The 16,910-nt window shown below is 39.3% G+C and overlaps 1 protein-coding gene across 1 annotated transcript in view; it reads right to left on the minus strand.

Moving 5' to 3' along the window:
- Positions 1-227: 227 nt before the first annotated feature.
- LOC142661971 (uncharacterized) overlaps positions 228-16,910 on the minus strand; it is a 34,049-nt gene continuing 17,366 nt past the window's right edge. The window contains exon 9 of the mRNA XM_075839786.1: positions 228-5,813. Coding sequence (XP_075695901.1) covers positions 4,750-5,813 — 1,064 coding nt within the window. The 3' untranslated portion in view covers positions 228-4,749. The remainder of the gene's footprint in view (positions 5,814-16,910) is intronic.

Raw genomic sequence — 16,910 nt, forward strand, 5'->3', positions numbered from 1 at the left:
TCCCGCTTTCTATGATTACGAGATGTCATGGCACCATGTCGTGTGTCCAAGGCAGCCAATGTTCACCATGTGATGTGACATGATTTTCTTGTAAACAGAGAAAAAGTCTCCGACTAAAGTCACGTAAGAAAACCCCATGTAAGCTTTTTTTATTTACATACGGTATGTTGACATGTGTATCAATATTTATTCTTTATTCATACAGTATGAGAAGAAAAAAGGTGATAGAAAAAAAATTCTAAATTCAATTTGCAATCATTTGAAAAACAAAAAAAAACATTACAGATATGACACTTCCTTCTATGGCTCAAAAACCTGTTTCTGCCCTTTTGGCAAAAATACCACCAGCATGTGTTTTATTTTTTAGAAGGCCTGATTTACACGCGTAATTTTGTTAGTATTTGGGTATGTTCACACGCTTAGCAAAAAACGTCTGAAAATACGGAGCTGTTTTCAAGAGAAAACAGCTCCTGATTTTCAGACGTTTTTTAAGCCACTTGCGTTTTTTGCAGAGTATTTTTACGACCGCTTTTCGAGCTGTTTTCAATAGTCTACGAAAAATGTATCCAAAAAGGTCAGTGACCTGCACTTCTTTTTTACGGACGTTTATTTACGCGGCCGTTTTGAAAAACGGGCGCGTAAAAAAACGGCCCGTCAGAACAGAACAGCGTTTTCCCTATTGAAATCAATGAGCAGATGTTTGGAGGCGTTCTGCTTCCGATTTTTCGGCCGAAAATAGGCCGTGTTAACATACCCTCATTCGTCAGTATTTGTTTACCAAAACTGTGAGCAGAACACAAACAGAGAACGGTATAATGGAAAGATTTGCAGGTCATCCATGTTTTAGTCCTACTCCTAGTTTTGTCTTACAAATACTGATGTAAAATACTAAACAAAATATGCAAATGTAAATGAGGCTTTACGATCTACTAGTCTCTTACTATATGGGAGATTTTGTTTCCTACTCCTTCATGGAAAGCATACACAACCAGTTTTACATCTCCAGCCCCCTTGCCAACATTTTAATGGGATTTAGAACTAGGCTTTGACTTGGCCATTCAAAAACTCCCCATTTCATTTTGTTTGGTCATTCCTTGGAGGGTTTACTGGTATGTTTAGGACCATTACCATGTACCAAAGTCTACTTTAAGCTGAACTTAAAGCTTTCTGACAGACGGTGTCACATTATCCTCAAACAGCCTCTGTCAATGTAAAATTCATGTGGATTCTAGTATGATGAGCTGATCAGGTCCTGATGCAGTTTAGTAGTCCCAAACCTTTACATTACCTCCACCATGCTCTCAAGTAAATTACAGATTTTTTTTTCTGGTGAACTGCAGTCTATAACTTATGCCAAAATGTCTTCCTTACTGTGGCCAAATAACTTTTTGATTCTTTCTCCCATAGCAGACTGTTCCAGAAGTAATTTTTTTTTTACTAGGTGTTCACGGGCAAACTTTAGTCTTGTCCTGATATTTTTCCTGGATAGCTAAGGTTTGTTTTTTTTAGCACACCCCTATGTAGTTTTCATTTTTTAAGCATTTTTGCAATGGTAGACATCAAGAGTGGCAAAATCTGCAGGAGATCTTTAACCCCTTCACGACCAAGCTCATTTTGGCCTTCAGGATCAGCCCCCTTTTTTCAAATCTGACATGTGTCACTTTATGTGGTAATAACTTTGGGATGCTTTTACCTATCCAAGCGATTCTGAGATTGTTTTCTCGTGACATATTGGACTTTATGTTAGTGGAAAAATGTGGTTGATAAATTGGTTGCTTATTTGTGAAAAACACCAAAATTTAGAGAAAATGTGCAAAAATTATGATTTTTCTAAATTTAAATGCATCTGCATCAGATAGTAATACCACACAAAATAGTTACTAATTAACATTTCCCATATGTCTACTTTATGTTTTCATCGTTTTTGAACGTCCTTTTATTTTTCTAGGATGTTGCAAGGCTTAGAACTTTAGTAGCAATTTCTTACATTTTCAAGAAAATTTCAAAAGGCAATTTTTTCAGGGACCAGTTCAGTACTGAAATGGTTTTGAGGGGCCCATATATTTGAAACCCGTATAAAACACCCCATTTTAAAAACTGCACCCCTCAAAGTATTTATAACAGCATTCAGAAAGTGTTTTAACCCTTCAGGCATTTCACAAGAATCAAAGTAGAGGTGACATTTACTAATTAAATTTTTTTAGCCGAAATTTATTTGTAATACATTTTTTTTCTGTAACACAGAAAGTTTTACCAGAGAAACGCAACTGAAAATGTATTGCCCAGATTCTGCAGTTTTTATAAATATCTCACATATGGCTCTAGTGTGCTAATGGACTGAAGCACAGGCCTCAGAAGCAAAGGAGCACCTAGTGGTTTTGGGGCCTCCTTTTTGTTTAGAATATATTTTAGGCACCATGTCAGGTTTGAATAGGTCTTGTGGTGCCAAAACAGTGGAAACCCCCCAAAAGTGACCCTATTTTGGAAAGGACACCCCACAAAGAATGTATCTAGGCCTATTGTTAGGCTTTTGACCCCACAGGTTTGTGCCAAATTTCTTTGAATTAGTCTGTCAAAATTAAATGTATTTTTTTTCTGAAAAAACATAGAATCTTCTAATTTTTACAAGAAATAAAGGAGAAAAAGCACCCCAACATTTGTAAAGCAAATTCTCCTGATTACGGCAATACACCATATGCGGTAATAAACTGCTGTTTAGACCCACCGCAGAGCTCAGAAGGGAAAGACCGCCATTTGGAGTTTGGAGCACAGATTTTGCTGGAATTGTTTTCGGTGCCATGATGCGTTTGCAACGCACTGGAAGGACCAAAACAGTGGAAACCCACCAAAAGTGACGCCATCTTGGAAACTACACCCCTCATGGAATTTTTCTAGCAATAAAGTTATCATTTTTACCCCACAGGTTTTTTTTGCTGAATTTATGGAATTAGTCTGTGAAGATGAAAATCAATTTTTTTTCTGAAAAAAACATAGAATTTTCTTATTTCTACAAGGAATAAACCTCTGTTTGGACACACGGCAGGGCTCAGAATGGCAGGTGCGCTACTTGGCATGCAGACTTTGCTTGATTGCTTTTTAGGTGCCATGTCGCATTTGCAGAGCCCCTAAGGTACCAGTACAGTAGAAACACCTGAGAAATGACTCTAATTTGGACACTACACCTCTCAGGGCAGTCATCTAGGGGGTGTAGTGAGCATTTTGGCCCCAAAGGTGTTTCATAGATTTTATTAGAATTAGGCAGTGAAAATGAAAAATGTAATTTTTTACAAAAAGATGTAGTTTTAGCTCCCAATTTATTTTTTTCACGAGTGGTAAGTGGAGAAAAAAAAACCACACAATTTGTTACACAATTTCTCCCGAGTAGGGCAATACACCATGTGTGGCCCTAAACTGCTGTTTGGGCACATGGCAGGAGTGCCATTTGACTTTTAGAGCGCAGATTTTGCTGGATTTGTGTATGGGCGACATGTCGCATTTGCAAAGCCCCAAACCCCTGAGAACTTACCCCATTTTGGAAATTATTGACATGTAATAGTTTGGCGATCTTTCCTTTCCTGAATAATAGACATTCATAACCTTTCTGAAGGCCTCAGGGCGCTTTGGATCTTGGCATGGCGATAGCACACATTTGAACAACAAAGGGTAAACCAAAGGACAGAGGTTTAAATAAGACACGTAACTCCTAGATCCTTTCTAAAGCTTGAATCACACATGGAATCACGTTTATTTTAGAAAAATCCAAGAGTGTATTAAAAAGAAATTGGAAATTTAAATGAAGGACTTATAATTCTTTTTCCTGCTGCATCCAGTTTTGGCTTTAAGGAGCAGTTTTCAATGCGTTTTTTTAGCCGAACTGCATGTGTGATTCCAATTCACAAATAGCAATTTTGTTTCTGAATTGTCTGCGGCTGTCCCATTCATCTGAATGGGACTTTCAGAATCCATGTGCATGATGCGGAAACAACCCCACTCAAATGTATGGATGAAATCTGCCGCAAGTGTATCTACCCTGAGGGTAAGAACACACGGAGCGGTAGCCGCAACCATTCCCACATAGGTGGGAGATGGACACACGAGGTAAATACGGTGATATTACAAATTGTGCAGCCATTCTCCACCGCATGTAAGCATGATTTTGGGCGCTACCCTTTATTCTAATTCTAGTTCTTTAAGTTAGTGATAAATACACTTATTACATCTCCTTTTATGGGAAAAAAAGAGCTGTACATTTTTATTTTAATAAATAGCAAAATTAATTTGTGAGGTTTTTTTTGGTCAATTCCATTACCTTTATCTTTTTATACTAATTTAATGAACGTCAAATCTCAAATTGTCCATATATGTTTAAAACAAAAAGTTAACATCCTTACTGTCACTCTGGATTCTCCTGCAGTGTGGGTGAATTTATGAAAACAGTAATAAGAAGCAAGGTTGTAGGTAAACAAGGCTCTTCTTTTCTTCCTTATATCCACAATAATTTTCCTTAAAAAATCCTGTTACAGTTGACCTCAGGTAAATATAATTTTGTGTTTGACAGATCCAGGCTAACGCCACACAAAAAATTAACAAACACTGTTATTGGCTGTGAATAATCTGATGTGTTTAAAATCTTTTTTTGCTCTTATATTTCCCAAATTCTAAACAAGAATATGGTTTCTTCTCTATGTGAATTCTCTGAGAAGTTCCAAAATGTGATAACTTTGTAAACCATCTTCCATATATATAACTTTAAAATGGCTTCTCCCCTGTGTGTTTTCTCTGATGAGCCCTAAGTTTGCCTTTAGTAGTAAAACATTTTCCACATTCTGAACATGAATGTGGCTTCTCTCCTTTGTGAGTTCTCTCATGTGTAACAAGACTTGATTTATCTGTAAAACATTTCCCACATTCTGAACATGAATATGGCTTCTCTCCTGTGTGAATTCTCTCATGTGTAACAAGAATTGACTTATCTGTAAAACATTTCCCACATTCTGAACATGAAAATGGCTTCTCTCCTGTGTGAATTCTCTCATGTCTAACAAGACTTGATTTATGTGTAAAACATTTCCCACATTCTGAACATGAATATGGCTTCTCTCCTGTGTGACTTCTCTCATGTTTAACAAGACTTGATTGATCTGTAAAACATTTCCCACATTCTGAACATGTATATGGCTTCTCTCCTGTGTGACTTCTCTCATGTGTAATGAGATGTGATTTTTGTGTAAAACATTTCCCACATTCTGAACATGAATAGGGCTTCTCTCCTGTGTGACTTCTCTCATGGGTTTCAAGATGTGATTTTTGTGTAAAACATTTCCCACATTCTGAACATGAATATGGCTTCTCTCCTGTGTGGATTCTCTGATGATTTCTAAGTTTGGCTTTAGTAATTAAACATTTCCCACATTCTGAACATGAATATAGCTTCTCTCCTGTGTGTATTTTCTCATGTGTAACAAGACTTGATTTTTGTGAAAAACATTTCTCACATAGTGGACATGAATACGGCTTCTCCCCTGTGTGAATTCTTCTGTTTGTAAAAAGACCTGAGCTTTTTGTGAACTGTTTACCACAATGAAAGCTTTTACCAACTTTCTGAGATGTACTTGTTGTAACAATCGGTAAGTGGTCAGAAGAAGATTCCTCGTAATTAGGGGAATTATATGATAGATCTGTACTGTGAAGTCCCGGATGTAGATTAATGGTAAAGAGGTTTTCTCCTGAAGATTGCTGCATAATATCTTCATCTTCTACTTTATAATTTATCGATAACATGAAGTTTCCCTCAGAATTCTTACTTGGATTTTCTATTAGGATTAAAAATGTATTTTGTGATTTTTTTTCAAAACACAGAATTTTACAAATTTATAACATTCATATTAGGCTTGAAACAAACATGCAGTGTTTTAAGCCAAAGACAGAAAGGGATCAAGCAAGAAAGAGAAGTATAAGTCATGCATTTGAATCCACTTCTTACTTCAGCTCAAAAACCTGCCTCAAAAACTGTAATTCCAGCCTTATATATTTACAGCGCTTTGTATAACACTTTAAAATATAAGTCCAGGATTACGGTCTAAACCCAGTCCTCCACTTTTATTACATAAAGCTTGACTTGATAAAAACATTTAAATTTTGAAAAGCAGAATCTTGTCCGGCAATGAGGCCTTTCCTTTGCCAACACATTTTGCCCTTCAATACCAATTGGACCTACAACATCTTAACTTAATATTGTTACAGACAATATAATCTTGGCTACAGACTACATTTAACAAGATAATATGTCAGGACACATCTCAGGCTGAATTCACGGACATAACAATGAGGTCTGTATATCCTAATTTTTGCACAATTCTCAATCTTAGAGAACATCTTTACTCTGTCTATTCCAATGCATGATAAAGTTATTAATCAGAATCTGTAATAAAAGTATTTAGTACGTTGTTATATTATTCCACTAAGAATTCAGGCGGTTCTAAGGGGAAAGAGGGTCCTATCAAGTACTAATAAAGTGGACCTATTGAAGTGGCCTCATTCAAGTTTTAGCCATGTGGCAATTTAATAGCAAATTGTTGTTCTATTCCTGTGCCAACCAATATTTGTGTGTTCCTGTTTTTCTCAGAACATATAGGGCTTTGATATTGTTTCATAAAATAAGTGATATATTTAACTCTGATGGAGACGAAGAGGCGTAGAGGGGAAAACTCTGCTGGATGTTTTAAAACGTCCTGGCAGAGATCGGTGTGGACCACCAGAACTTTTATAGTCTATGGGCAGTCAGCAACTGGTTAAAAATACGTGCTTCCTAATAATCATGGATCGTTTTTTTTTTAATCCAATATAAAAAAAAACATCTTTAAACCCTCTTGAAAACTTCTTAAAGACCCTTAAAAAGTGTACCTAATTTTTTAGATGACTTTTTAGGCTAATCTGTCATACATGAAGGATATCACTATTTCTGGCTATTATATGACTTGTATATGGAATTCTTTTAGCAGTTTTCCCTCTGCAGTCTCTATCTTAACATTTCAGTTTTCCCGGAGGTAGTGGGTGGAGCCTAACTGCTATCATGTCTTCTATACGCTGCACAGAGAGAACAGAGAACCATTCTGGTCCTCTATCTCTCTGTAGCACACCCTTAGAAGTTGCAGTACCATGGAGCCCACTTATACAGAAGTAAGGAGCCTTGTGGCGGAAAATCCAGCACTGGGGTGAAATATGACTCTTACCAGCAGCCTATGTCTCCTCTCTCTGCTCCTGCTCCCCTTCTTCAAATAATTCTATTGGCAACAAAAGGGAGACATTTCCTCAACCTGTTGCAGGAAAATTTTATGGGCCAGTTTGTGGAAGACCTGACTAGAGGTGAAGATCTGTTGGATCTGGTCATTTCTAATAATGCAGAGCTTGTTGGGAACGTTAGTGTTCATAAAAACCTTGGTAACAGTGATCATAATATAGTTATATTTTACATATACTGTAAAAAACAAACACAGGCTGGGAGGGCAAAAACACTTAATTTTAAGAAGGCCAATTTCCCCAGGTTGAGGACTGCAATTCAGGATATAGACTGGGAAGAACTAATGTCAAATAATGGTACAAATGATAAATGGGAGATTTTCAAATCTACTTTTGGTAATTATAGTGCAAAATTTATTCCTATAGGTAATAAGTATAAATGACTAAAATTAAACCCCACATGGCCTACACCTTCTGTAAAAAGAAGATGAAATACATGCAATACATGACAAACAAAGGGCATTTGAAAAATACAAATCTGAGTGTACAGCTGTAGCCTTTGTAAATTATAAAGAGCTTAATAAAATTTGTAAAAAGGTAATAAAATCAGCAAAAATACTAAATGAAAGGCAGGTGGCCAAGGATAGTAAAACAAATCCCCAAAAATTATTTAAGTGTATAAATACAAAAAAGCCAAGGTCTGAACATGTAGGACCACTAGATAGCGGTAATGGGGAGTTGGTCAGAGGGGATCAAGAGAAGGCAGAGTTACTAAATGGGTTCTTCAGCTCTGTATATACAACAGAAGAAAGAGCAGCTGATGTAGCCAGTGCCAGTGCTGTTAATATATCAGTTAATATACTGAATTGGATGAATGTAGATGGTCCAAGCTAAATTAAACAAAATAAATGTACACAAGGCCCCGGGACCAGATGGGTTACAGCCTAGAGTTCTTAAAGAGCTTAGTTCAGTTATTTCTTTCCCCCTCTTCATAATATTTAGAGATTCTCTAGTGACTGGTGTCAAAAATATTTTAATAGCTTTATATATGTGCGAACCCAAATTGCTTCACATGGACAGTTGTCACTAAAGCTCAAAGATCTGCTGACAACAGCCTACAGGGGGGATGGCTATTCTATTCTAAGCCTCCTGGTGTATGACTTTGTATTCAGCTGTTACAAAGGCAACGTGAGAAAACGTGATGACATTTTATTTCTTATATGTACTAAAGAGGGGATGGGAAGACTGGATATTACCATATGTAGAATGTTTATGTTTCCAAGTATGAGGTTACCACCTACTCTCATTTTCTCATAAATAAAGATGGATCCGCCCCCCTAGGGCAGAGATCGTTTGAACACTGACGCTGCGTGTCATGGTCTCTCCGGCCGGCCTCTCTCAGATCCACCATTGAGAGAGCATTCATTAATTTGGAACACATAGACAAATGGAGATAATGTCCAACGTTAACTGAAAATGTAAAATCTGGTCCTCACACCTCAGGAAATATTGAGGGCGGTCCTGTCCTCCTTCTGGGCACAGGGTAAACAGATGTATGACGCATGTCTGTGGCCCCTGTGACTGTTAAAATTGTTTGCAAACAGCCCCAAACCCCAGTTGAAGCAGTGCCCTCTAAGCCTCCCACAGTTGAAAAGTATTGATAACCAGATAAGACAGTATTTGGAGGCAGGGGTACTGAAGAAATGTGTATGTCCTTATAATAAGCCCCTCTCCCTAAGAATGCCAAAAAAACGTTGTACCATCCGTCTTGTATCTGTGTAGTAGCAGCAGCTGCTCTACTCAAAGACAAGACAACAGACAGTGCTATGATTAGCTTCTAGTTCTCATGTGCCCCATGCTATTAGTGAGATTCTTCATCAAACACATTCTAAGCACATGTCTACTAAGTATAAGACCAGTCTCATGGCCCCATCTAACCGAACCATACATTGATGTACAGTGTTACAGTGTTGAACCCTACTACATTGCTTCCGCAGGGTTCAACAGAGGATGAAGAGAAGGATACATAGTCAATGGGAGACTTTTGGGAGGGAATGGGATAAGTCGCAGGAAATAGTAGACAGTGAATTTCCAGCCTGGTGGGAAGTTGATTTCCCAGCGCATTTGATTCCCCAGTACACAGGTCACCAACATAATTGTTTGAATTAATGAAAATAGAGATAAAAATAAATGAAATGTAAGAAAGGATCTAATATCTTATCCAGCTTTTGAGTTTCTTTTGTAGATGTTCCAGGTACCACCATGAAGGATGCTACAAGACTGGGTATACTGTCACTACTGAAACAGAGGTAATAAAGTAACAACCACTCCCATCCTGCGTGTCAGCACAGGAGGTGGAGGTGAAGGTACTCGCTGAGGTGTGTAGACTGACTGAAGGTAAAACCAAAAATATATATATACGGACTCTAGATATGCTTTTGGTATTGCACATGATTATGGCCTAATCTGGAGGAGCAGAGATTTCACTGGATCCACGGGTAAACCCATAATGTTGAGAGAGTGAAATAACTGTTTGAGGCTCTGACACTGCCAAAGCAGGTAGGTATACTCAAAGTGCAAGCTACCTCCGAAGCGAGGGGAAATAGACTAGTAGATGACACTGCAAAAGCTGCAGCTCTCATGTCCCTCAAAGAGGAGGACGTAGTATTCTTGACCAGCATAGCATCTGGTCCAAAAGACATGATAATATTAAGTAGACTACAAAGTCTAGACACAAAAGAAATTGGACAGTGGCAGACAAAAAGGTGCCAGTGAAGGGGAGGATGGAATATAGAAGGTGGGTAACAGGATGTGCCTACCCAGAGTCCTCTTCCCCATGGTAACCCAACTAATGCACGGACCAACGCATGTGTCAAGAGAAGGAATGTGTGCAATGGTGACCAAATGGTGGGTACCCCCAGGTTTCAGCAAGTGCTGCGACCAGATTTGTCCAGGGGTGCATGTTATGGGTCTGCCATAACATAGACAAAACTATGCGGGTTGCTAAAAGGCATATGGTAAAGGCAGACTACCCATATCAGCGACTGCAGATTGACTCCATTACCAAAGGTGGGACAGTATGAATATGCAATGGTCTGTGTAGATCTGGGTGGACTGAGGTGTGGCCAGTAACGAGGGCCACAGCAAAAGTAAAACATTGCTCTCAGAAGTGGTATGTAGATATAGGGTCCCTGAGACAATAGAAAGGGACAGAGGAACTCACTTTACTGGAGAGGTACTCCAAGAAATCTTGCAGGTCCTAGGCATAGAGCAGCTTTTCACACCCAATATCCCAAGAGCAGTGGGAAGGTAGAAAGGTTGAATGGGACTTCAAAGTTAAAAATACAGAAGTTCATGGCTGAAACCCATAAACCCTGGACTGAGTGCCTGCCTATTGCACTCTGACCTCACCAGTTATGTGGGAGCTCTGAAAAAAACAGCTCACGCAGGTGTATAAGTATGTTTATGATTCCATTACAGATCCTAAGTGAAAGGAGGACATTGTTTACAGCCAGGGGACTGGGCGTGTTTAAAGAGACACCGTAAAGCACCACAGCCGCACTGTGACGGTCCGTACCAAGTCCAACTCCCAACTTCCACATCCGTTAAATTGGAAGGAAAGACAACTTGGACACACGCCAGTCACTGCTGACAGGTCCTCAATCCTGATGTTGAACTATGGGTCTCGTCAAGCTCCGGCTGACCTTCATCTTCTCGGTCATCTCTACCTTACCTATAGTCTAAATCATGAGCTAGAAGAAGAGTTTAATGACAAGTTTATCAAACATCAAGTGATATCAGTATTGACTAAATTGCTGGACTGTTGTATATGTATCCATTCAGAAACGATGCCATATCTGAAGATAGATGAGGTTATTGCCTTGGCCTTGCAGTCCCATCTCTTTTCCCTAGCACTTAACCCTAACTCTCCTGGAGTTGTTTCTCTTGTAGTAGCAGCGTGGGCTTTGGTTCCCTGGCTGATTAACCGTGTAAGATATTCAAAGAGGGAAGCGCTGCGGAAAATAGATCTCAGGCCAGGAATACTGCAGTCCATGATTAGAGGATACCCCAATGACAGTGTGGGATGTGTAAACATAGGTCAGGTTAATAAAAATGACATGTTATTTGATGCTGTAAACCTCACCGACTGTGAGGGAAAAGACACAGAATATGTATATCGTGTGGGGATAAGAGCAACTGGCAGCTCCCAGTGCTCAGAGACAGCTAGAAAATGGTTGACGCAGGGTCTAGAAGGTGCAACACGAGGTAATTTAACTAATAAAGGGGGTGGCATCGATGAATGCCACCGGACGGGACATAATCTTGTTCTCCTGGATTGCAGGAGTGTTAAATCACTCCAGGGATGTGCTTCAAACCAACAATTATGTCATATATGTGGGCATAAAGCTTATAAGTGGTTGCCACCCAGGAGACCAGGAGTATGTACCCTAGCTAGACTACAATCAGCTACTTAGATAGAGACATATGTTTAAACTTGTAACATGTTTTATTGCAAGAGTATCAGCAGTTAAGAAAACAGCACAGGATATTAAAGTGCATGTGGTCCAGACCACCCATCACCCAAAGAACCGAGAAGTAAGCAAACATTCAGAGCCACCTGTTTGTGTGACACTAAATGCTTCCATACCTGATAAAGTTATTTGTCAAGCCGTAGAAAACCACCAAGATAGATGGTATTGCCCGAATTGTGAAACCTGTAATTCCCTATATCTTCAGGTGTGTACAGTATGTAACGCTGTACACTCACCTATTGCTAGACACGTATACTGAGTATCCATGTCGCGGTGAATGGCATAAAAAGATGCCCTGATTCAGGGGAACTGATCAGAACGTAATCTCGGATGGCTATTCTAATACATGGCTAAGCAAATTTATGTTCAAAAGAAGGGAATTGTCAAAAATATTTTAATATTTTTATATATGTGAACCTAAATTGCTTCACATGGACAGTTGTCACTAAAGCTCAAAGATCTGCTGACAACAGCCTACAGGGGGGATGGCTATACCATTCTAAGCCTCCTGGTGTATGACTTTGTATTCAGCTGTTACAAAGGCAACATGAGAAAACGTGATGGCATTGTATTTCTTATGGCTAAAGATATGTAATAAAGAGGGGATGGGAAGACTGGATATTACCATATGTAGAATGTTTATGTTTGCAAGTATGAAGTTACCACCTACTCTCATTTTCTTATAAAGATGGATCCGCCCCCTAGGGCAGAGATCGTTTGAACACTGACGCTGCGTGTCATGGTCTCTCCGGCCGGCCGCTCTCAGATCCACCAATGAGAGAGCATTCATTCATTTGGAACTCATAGGCAAATGCAGATAATGTCCAACGTTAACGGACAATGGAAATTCTGCAGCGACACTGGTATAGTTCCAAGGGACTGGTGAAGGGCAAATGTGGTGCCTATTTTCAAAAAGGGCTCTAGGTCTTCCCCGGGTAATTATAGACCACTAAGCTTAACATCCATTGTGGGGAAAATGTTTGAGGGGCTATTGAGGGACTATATACAGAATTATGTGACAAAAAATAGTATTATAAGTGACAGCCAGCACGGTTTTACTAAGGACAGAAGCTGTCAAACAAACTTGATTTGTTTTTATGAAGAGGTGAGCAGAAGCCTAGACAGAGGGGCCGCTGTGGATATAGTGTTTTTGGACTTTGCAAAGGCATTTGACACTGTCCCTCAGACGTCTAATGGGTAAATTAAGGACTATAGGTTTAGAAAGCATCATTTGTAATTGGATTGAGAAATGGCTCAAGGACCGTATCCAGAGAGTTGTGGTCAATGATTACTACTCTGAATAGTCCCCGGTTATAAGTGGTGTACCCCAGGGTACAGTGCTGGGACTACTATTATTCAACTTATTTATTAATGATATAGAGGATGGGATTAATAGCACTATTTCTATTTTTGCAGATGACAACAAGGTATGTAGTAATGTTCAGTCTATGGAAGATGTTCGTGAATTGCAAGCAGATTTAAACAAACTAAGTGTTTGGGTGTCCACTTGGCAATTGAGGTTTAACGTAGATAAATGTAAAGTTATGCACCTGGGTACGAACAACCTGCATGCATCATATGTCCTAGGGGGAGCTACACTGGGGGAGTCACTTGTTGAGAAGGATCTGGGTGTACTTGTAAGTCATAAACGAAATAACAGCATGCAATGTCAATCAGCTGCTTCAGGGGCAAGCAAGATATTGTCGTGTATTAAAAGAGGCATGGACTCGCGGGACAGGGATGTAATATTACCACTTTACAAAGCATAGTTAGGCCCCATCTACAGGGTGGGCCATTTATATGGATACACCTAAATAAAATGGGAATGGTTGGTGATATTAACTTCCTGTTTGTGGCACATTAGTACATGGGAGGGGGGAAACTTTTCAAGCTGGGTGTTGACCATGGCGGCCATTTTGAAGTTGGCCACTTTGTATCCAACTTTAGTTTTTTCAATGGGAAGAGGGTCATGTGACACATCAAACTTATCGAGAATTTCACAAGAAAAACAATGGTGTGCTTGGTTTTAACGTTACTTTATTCTTTCATGAGTTATTTACAGGTTTCTGACCACTTATAAAATGTGTTCAAAGTGCTGCCCATTGTGTTGGATTGTCAATGCAACCCTCTTCTCCCACTTTTCTGCCACTGATAGCAACACCGCAGAAGAAATGCCTCCCGATCTGACCACCTTAGACTTTTTATCTTTGGTGTCATCTGAAGGCAATTGTCTATGCTGTGAAGATACGAGATGTGCAGTAACTGAAACTACGGATACTGGAAGCCTGTGCTAGCATTTCTTCTGCGGTGTTGCTATCAGTGTGTGAAGAGTGGGAGAAGAGGGTTGCATTGACAATCCAACACAATGGGCAGCACTTTGAACACATTTTATAAGTGGTCAGAAACTTGTAAATAACTCATGAAAGAATAAAGTAACGTTAAAACCAAGCACACCATTGTTTTTCTTGTGAAATTCTCGATAAGTTTGATGTGTCACATGACCCTCTTCCCATTGAAAAAACTAAAGTTGGATACAAAATGGCCGACTTAAAAATGGCCGCCATGGTCAATACCCAGCTTGAAAAGTTTCCCCCCTCCCATATACTAATGTGCCACAAACAGGAAGTTAATATCACCAACCATTCCCATTTTATTTAGGTGTATCCATATAAATGGCCCACCCTGTAGAATAAAAAAAGGCTTCGATAATTTCCTAGAACAAAATGTTTTACTTCCCTTCTCCCATCCCTTGGTTGAACTTGATGGACATGTGTCTTTTTTCAACCGTACGAACTATATAACAGCATCTGAGTCTTTGTGCTCCTGCCCCCTCCTACCCTCACCAGTGACTTCTATAAGCAGCATTCTTGTGTCCCTCTCTCTCTGCTTCCCCCTCGCCTCTCCATAGACTTCATGGGCACAGCATCTGTGTCTCTCTCACCTAGTTGCACTAACTTCACATAAAATTTGCATGGATAAAATGACTAGTTAGTGTCCATTTAAAGAAGACATGTTCAAAAAGAGCTATTTAGTGTACAGTAGATTATAGCGGAGAGCTGATTGCTTGATATTGCAGCCTAAGGTTGTACTACGGAAATATCCTGAAGACAACATGACCCCTTGTGACTTGTGTGAAGGGCGGTCATGGGGACCTTGTGTGTTTTTTTAATAGTTCCTCAATTCTTGTCCCCAGCCTCATATTAAATATAGAACTATAATGAGGATCTTTATTCTCAGCTGTTATTATTAGGGTATTAACAAAGGTTGAACCAAACAAACTACAAAGTACAAAGGCAATAAACAATATGTATTTGTTTTTTAATTTTGATTGACACCCAAAATGATGCTTAACCGGTTGAGGACTGCACACTTATATATATGGTGCAGGTTTAAGCTTGCTGCCCAAGCGATTGGGCAGTTGAATATCAGGCACCCGGCCGTCGGAGACTGCCAGGGACCCTGGAGAGAAGACAAAAGTGGTTTTCACTACTTCTGTCTTCTCTGTATTCACGTACACTTCGTTCAATGAGCGCTGTGTAAAGAATAGATGCTGCTGCCTCTATTACTCCCGGTGGTCATGTGACTGGTCACATGAATCCGTAGAAACCAGTAGTAGAAGGCTGCTGAAGGGTTTCACTAGACCCAGCAAAGCCCTATCGGTGACCAAAGTCACTATAACAGGGCTGATTTACACTGCGGTGCAGTGCCAGAAGAAAAGCATAATGTACAAAAAATTAAATCAAATAATAAGAGTTCGCCAAATGTCTTTTCTGACGTTTTAGGGAAAGGAAATTAAAAAAAGTTGAAAAACAAACAAGAATAAATTTTAAAAAATTACACATAAAACCCCTCCCCCCTTAAAAAACGCTCGGAACGCTAACTCTGACACAATTACCCTAAAATAGACATGTAATATATATTAAAATTGACGGCAGACAATGATTACTACAAATAAAAAGTCAATTTTAGGGCAACACTAGATTGCTATAAAGCATATTTTTTAACTATTTTTTTTTTTGTCAAACTATAAGCCTAAAAATGCAGAAAAAGCAAACCATCTGTCATCAGATTATTAGTGCACTATCTCCTACATAATCTGATCAACGCTGTAATGTAGAGAACAGTGGTTTTTATTATGAGCAATTTTAGATTTATGCTAATTAGTTTCTTAATAGACAACTGGGACTTTTTACCAATGTCATACACTTCTCATTGTTCCAGCCCAGCTTCTTTCACTGCACAATCACGCTGTAACAATGGGCTGGAACAATGAGATGTGTTTGACGTTGGTAAAAAGGACTCTGAATCACAAGCTCAAGAAATAAAGCAGGGGGCCTGTCCCTGGAGGCCATTAACCTCTTAACGCTCAGCGGCGTAATAATCCGTCGTGCTAAGTGCATCGTTCGCGCTCAGCAGCTCCTACAGCGGGGACCGATCGCTGTGTCCCCGCTGATTAACCCCTTAAAAGCCGTGTTCAATAGTGATCACGGCTTTTTAGGGGTTAAGCTAAAAATCGCCAGCCTGCTACACGATAGCGACCTGCGATTGTAACTATGGCAACCGGACACCAAACAATGGCGTCCGGCTATGCCACTATGCTTGCTGTCAGTGAGTAGCTGACAGCTCTAATACACTGCACTACGCATGTAGTGCAGTGTATTAGAATAGCGATCAGGGCCTCCTGCCCTCAAGTACCCTAATGGGACAAAGTAATAAAGTTAAAAAAAAGTTAAAAAAAGATGTGTAAAAATAAGAAAAGTATTACATAGTTACATAGTTAGTACGGCTGAAAAAAGACACATGTCCATCAAGTTCAACCAAGGGAAGGGAAAAGGGAAGGAAAAATTTCTACACATAGGAGCTAATATTTTTTTGTTCTAGGAAATTATCTAACCCTATTAAAAGTAATAAAAGTAAAAATCCCCCCTTTTCCCTTATCAGTCCTTTATTATTAATAAAAATATATAAACAAAAAAATAAACTATACATATATGGTATCGCCGCATCCGTAACGGCCTGAACTACAATATTATTTTGATATTTATCCCGCGCGGTGAACGCCGTAAAAGAAAATAATACTAAACCGTACAAGAATCACAATTGTTTGGTCACTTCACCTCCCAAAAAATGGAATAAAAA

This window comes from Rhinoderma darwinii, chromosome 1 (assembly GCF_050947455.1).
Source record: "Rhinoderma darwinii isolate aRhiDar2 chromosome 1, aRhiDar2.hap1, whole genome shotgun sequence".
Taxonomy (NCBI): Eukaryota; Metazoa; Chordata; class Amphibia; order Anura; family Rhinodermatidae; genus Rhinoderma; species Rhinoderma darwinii.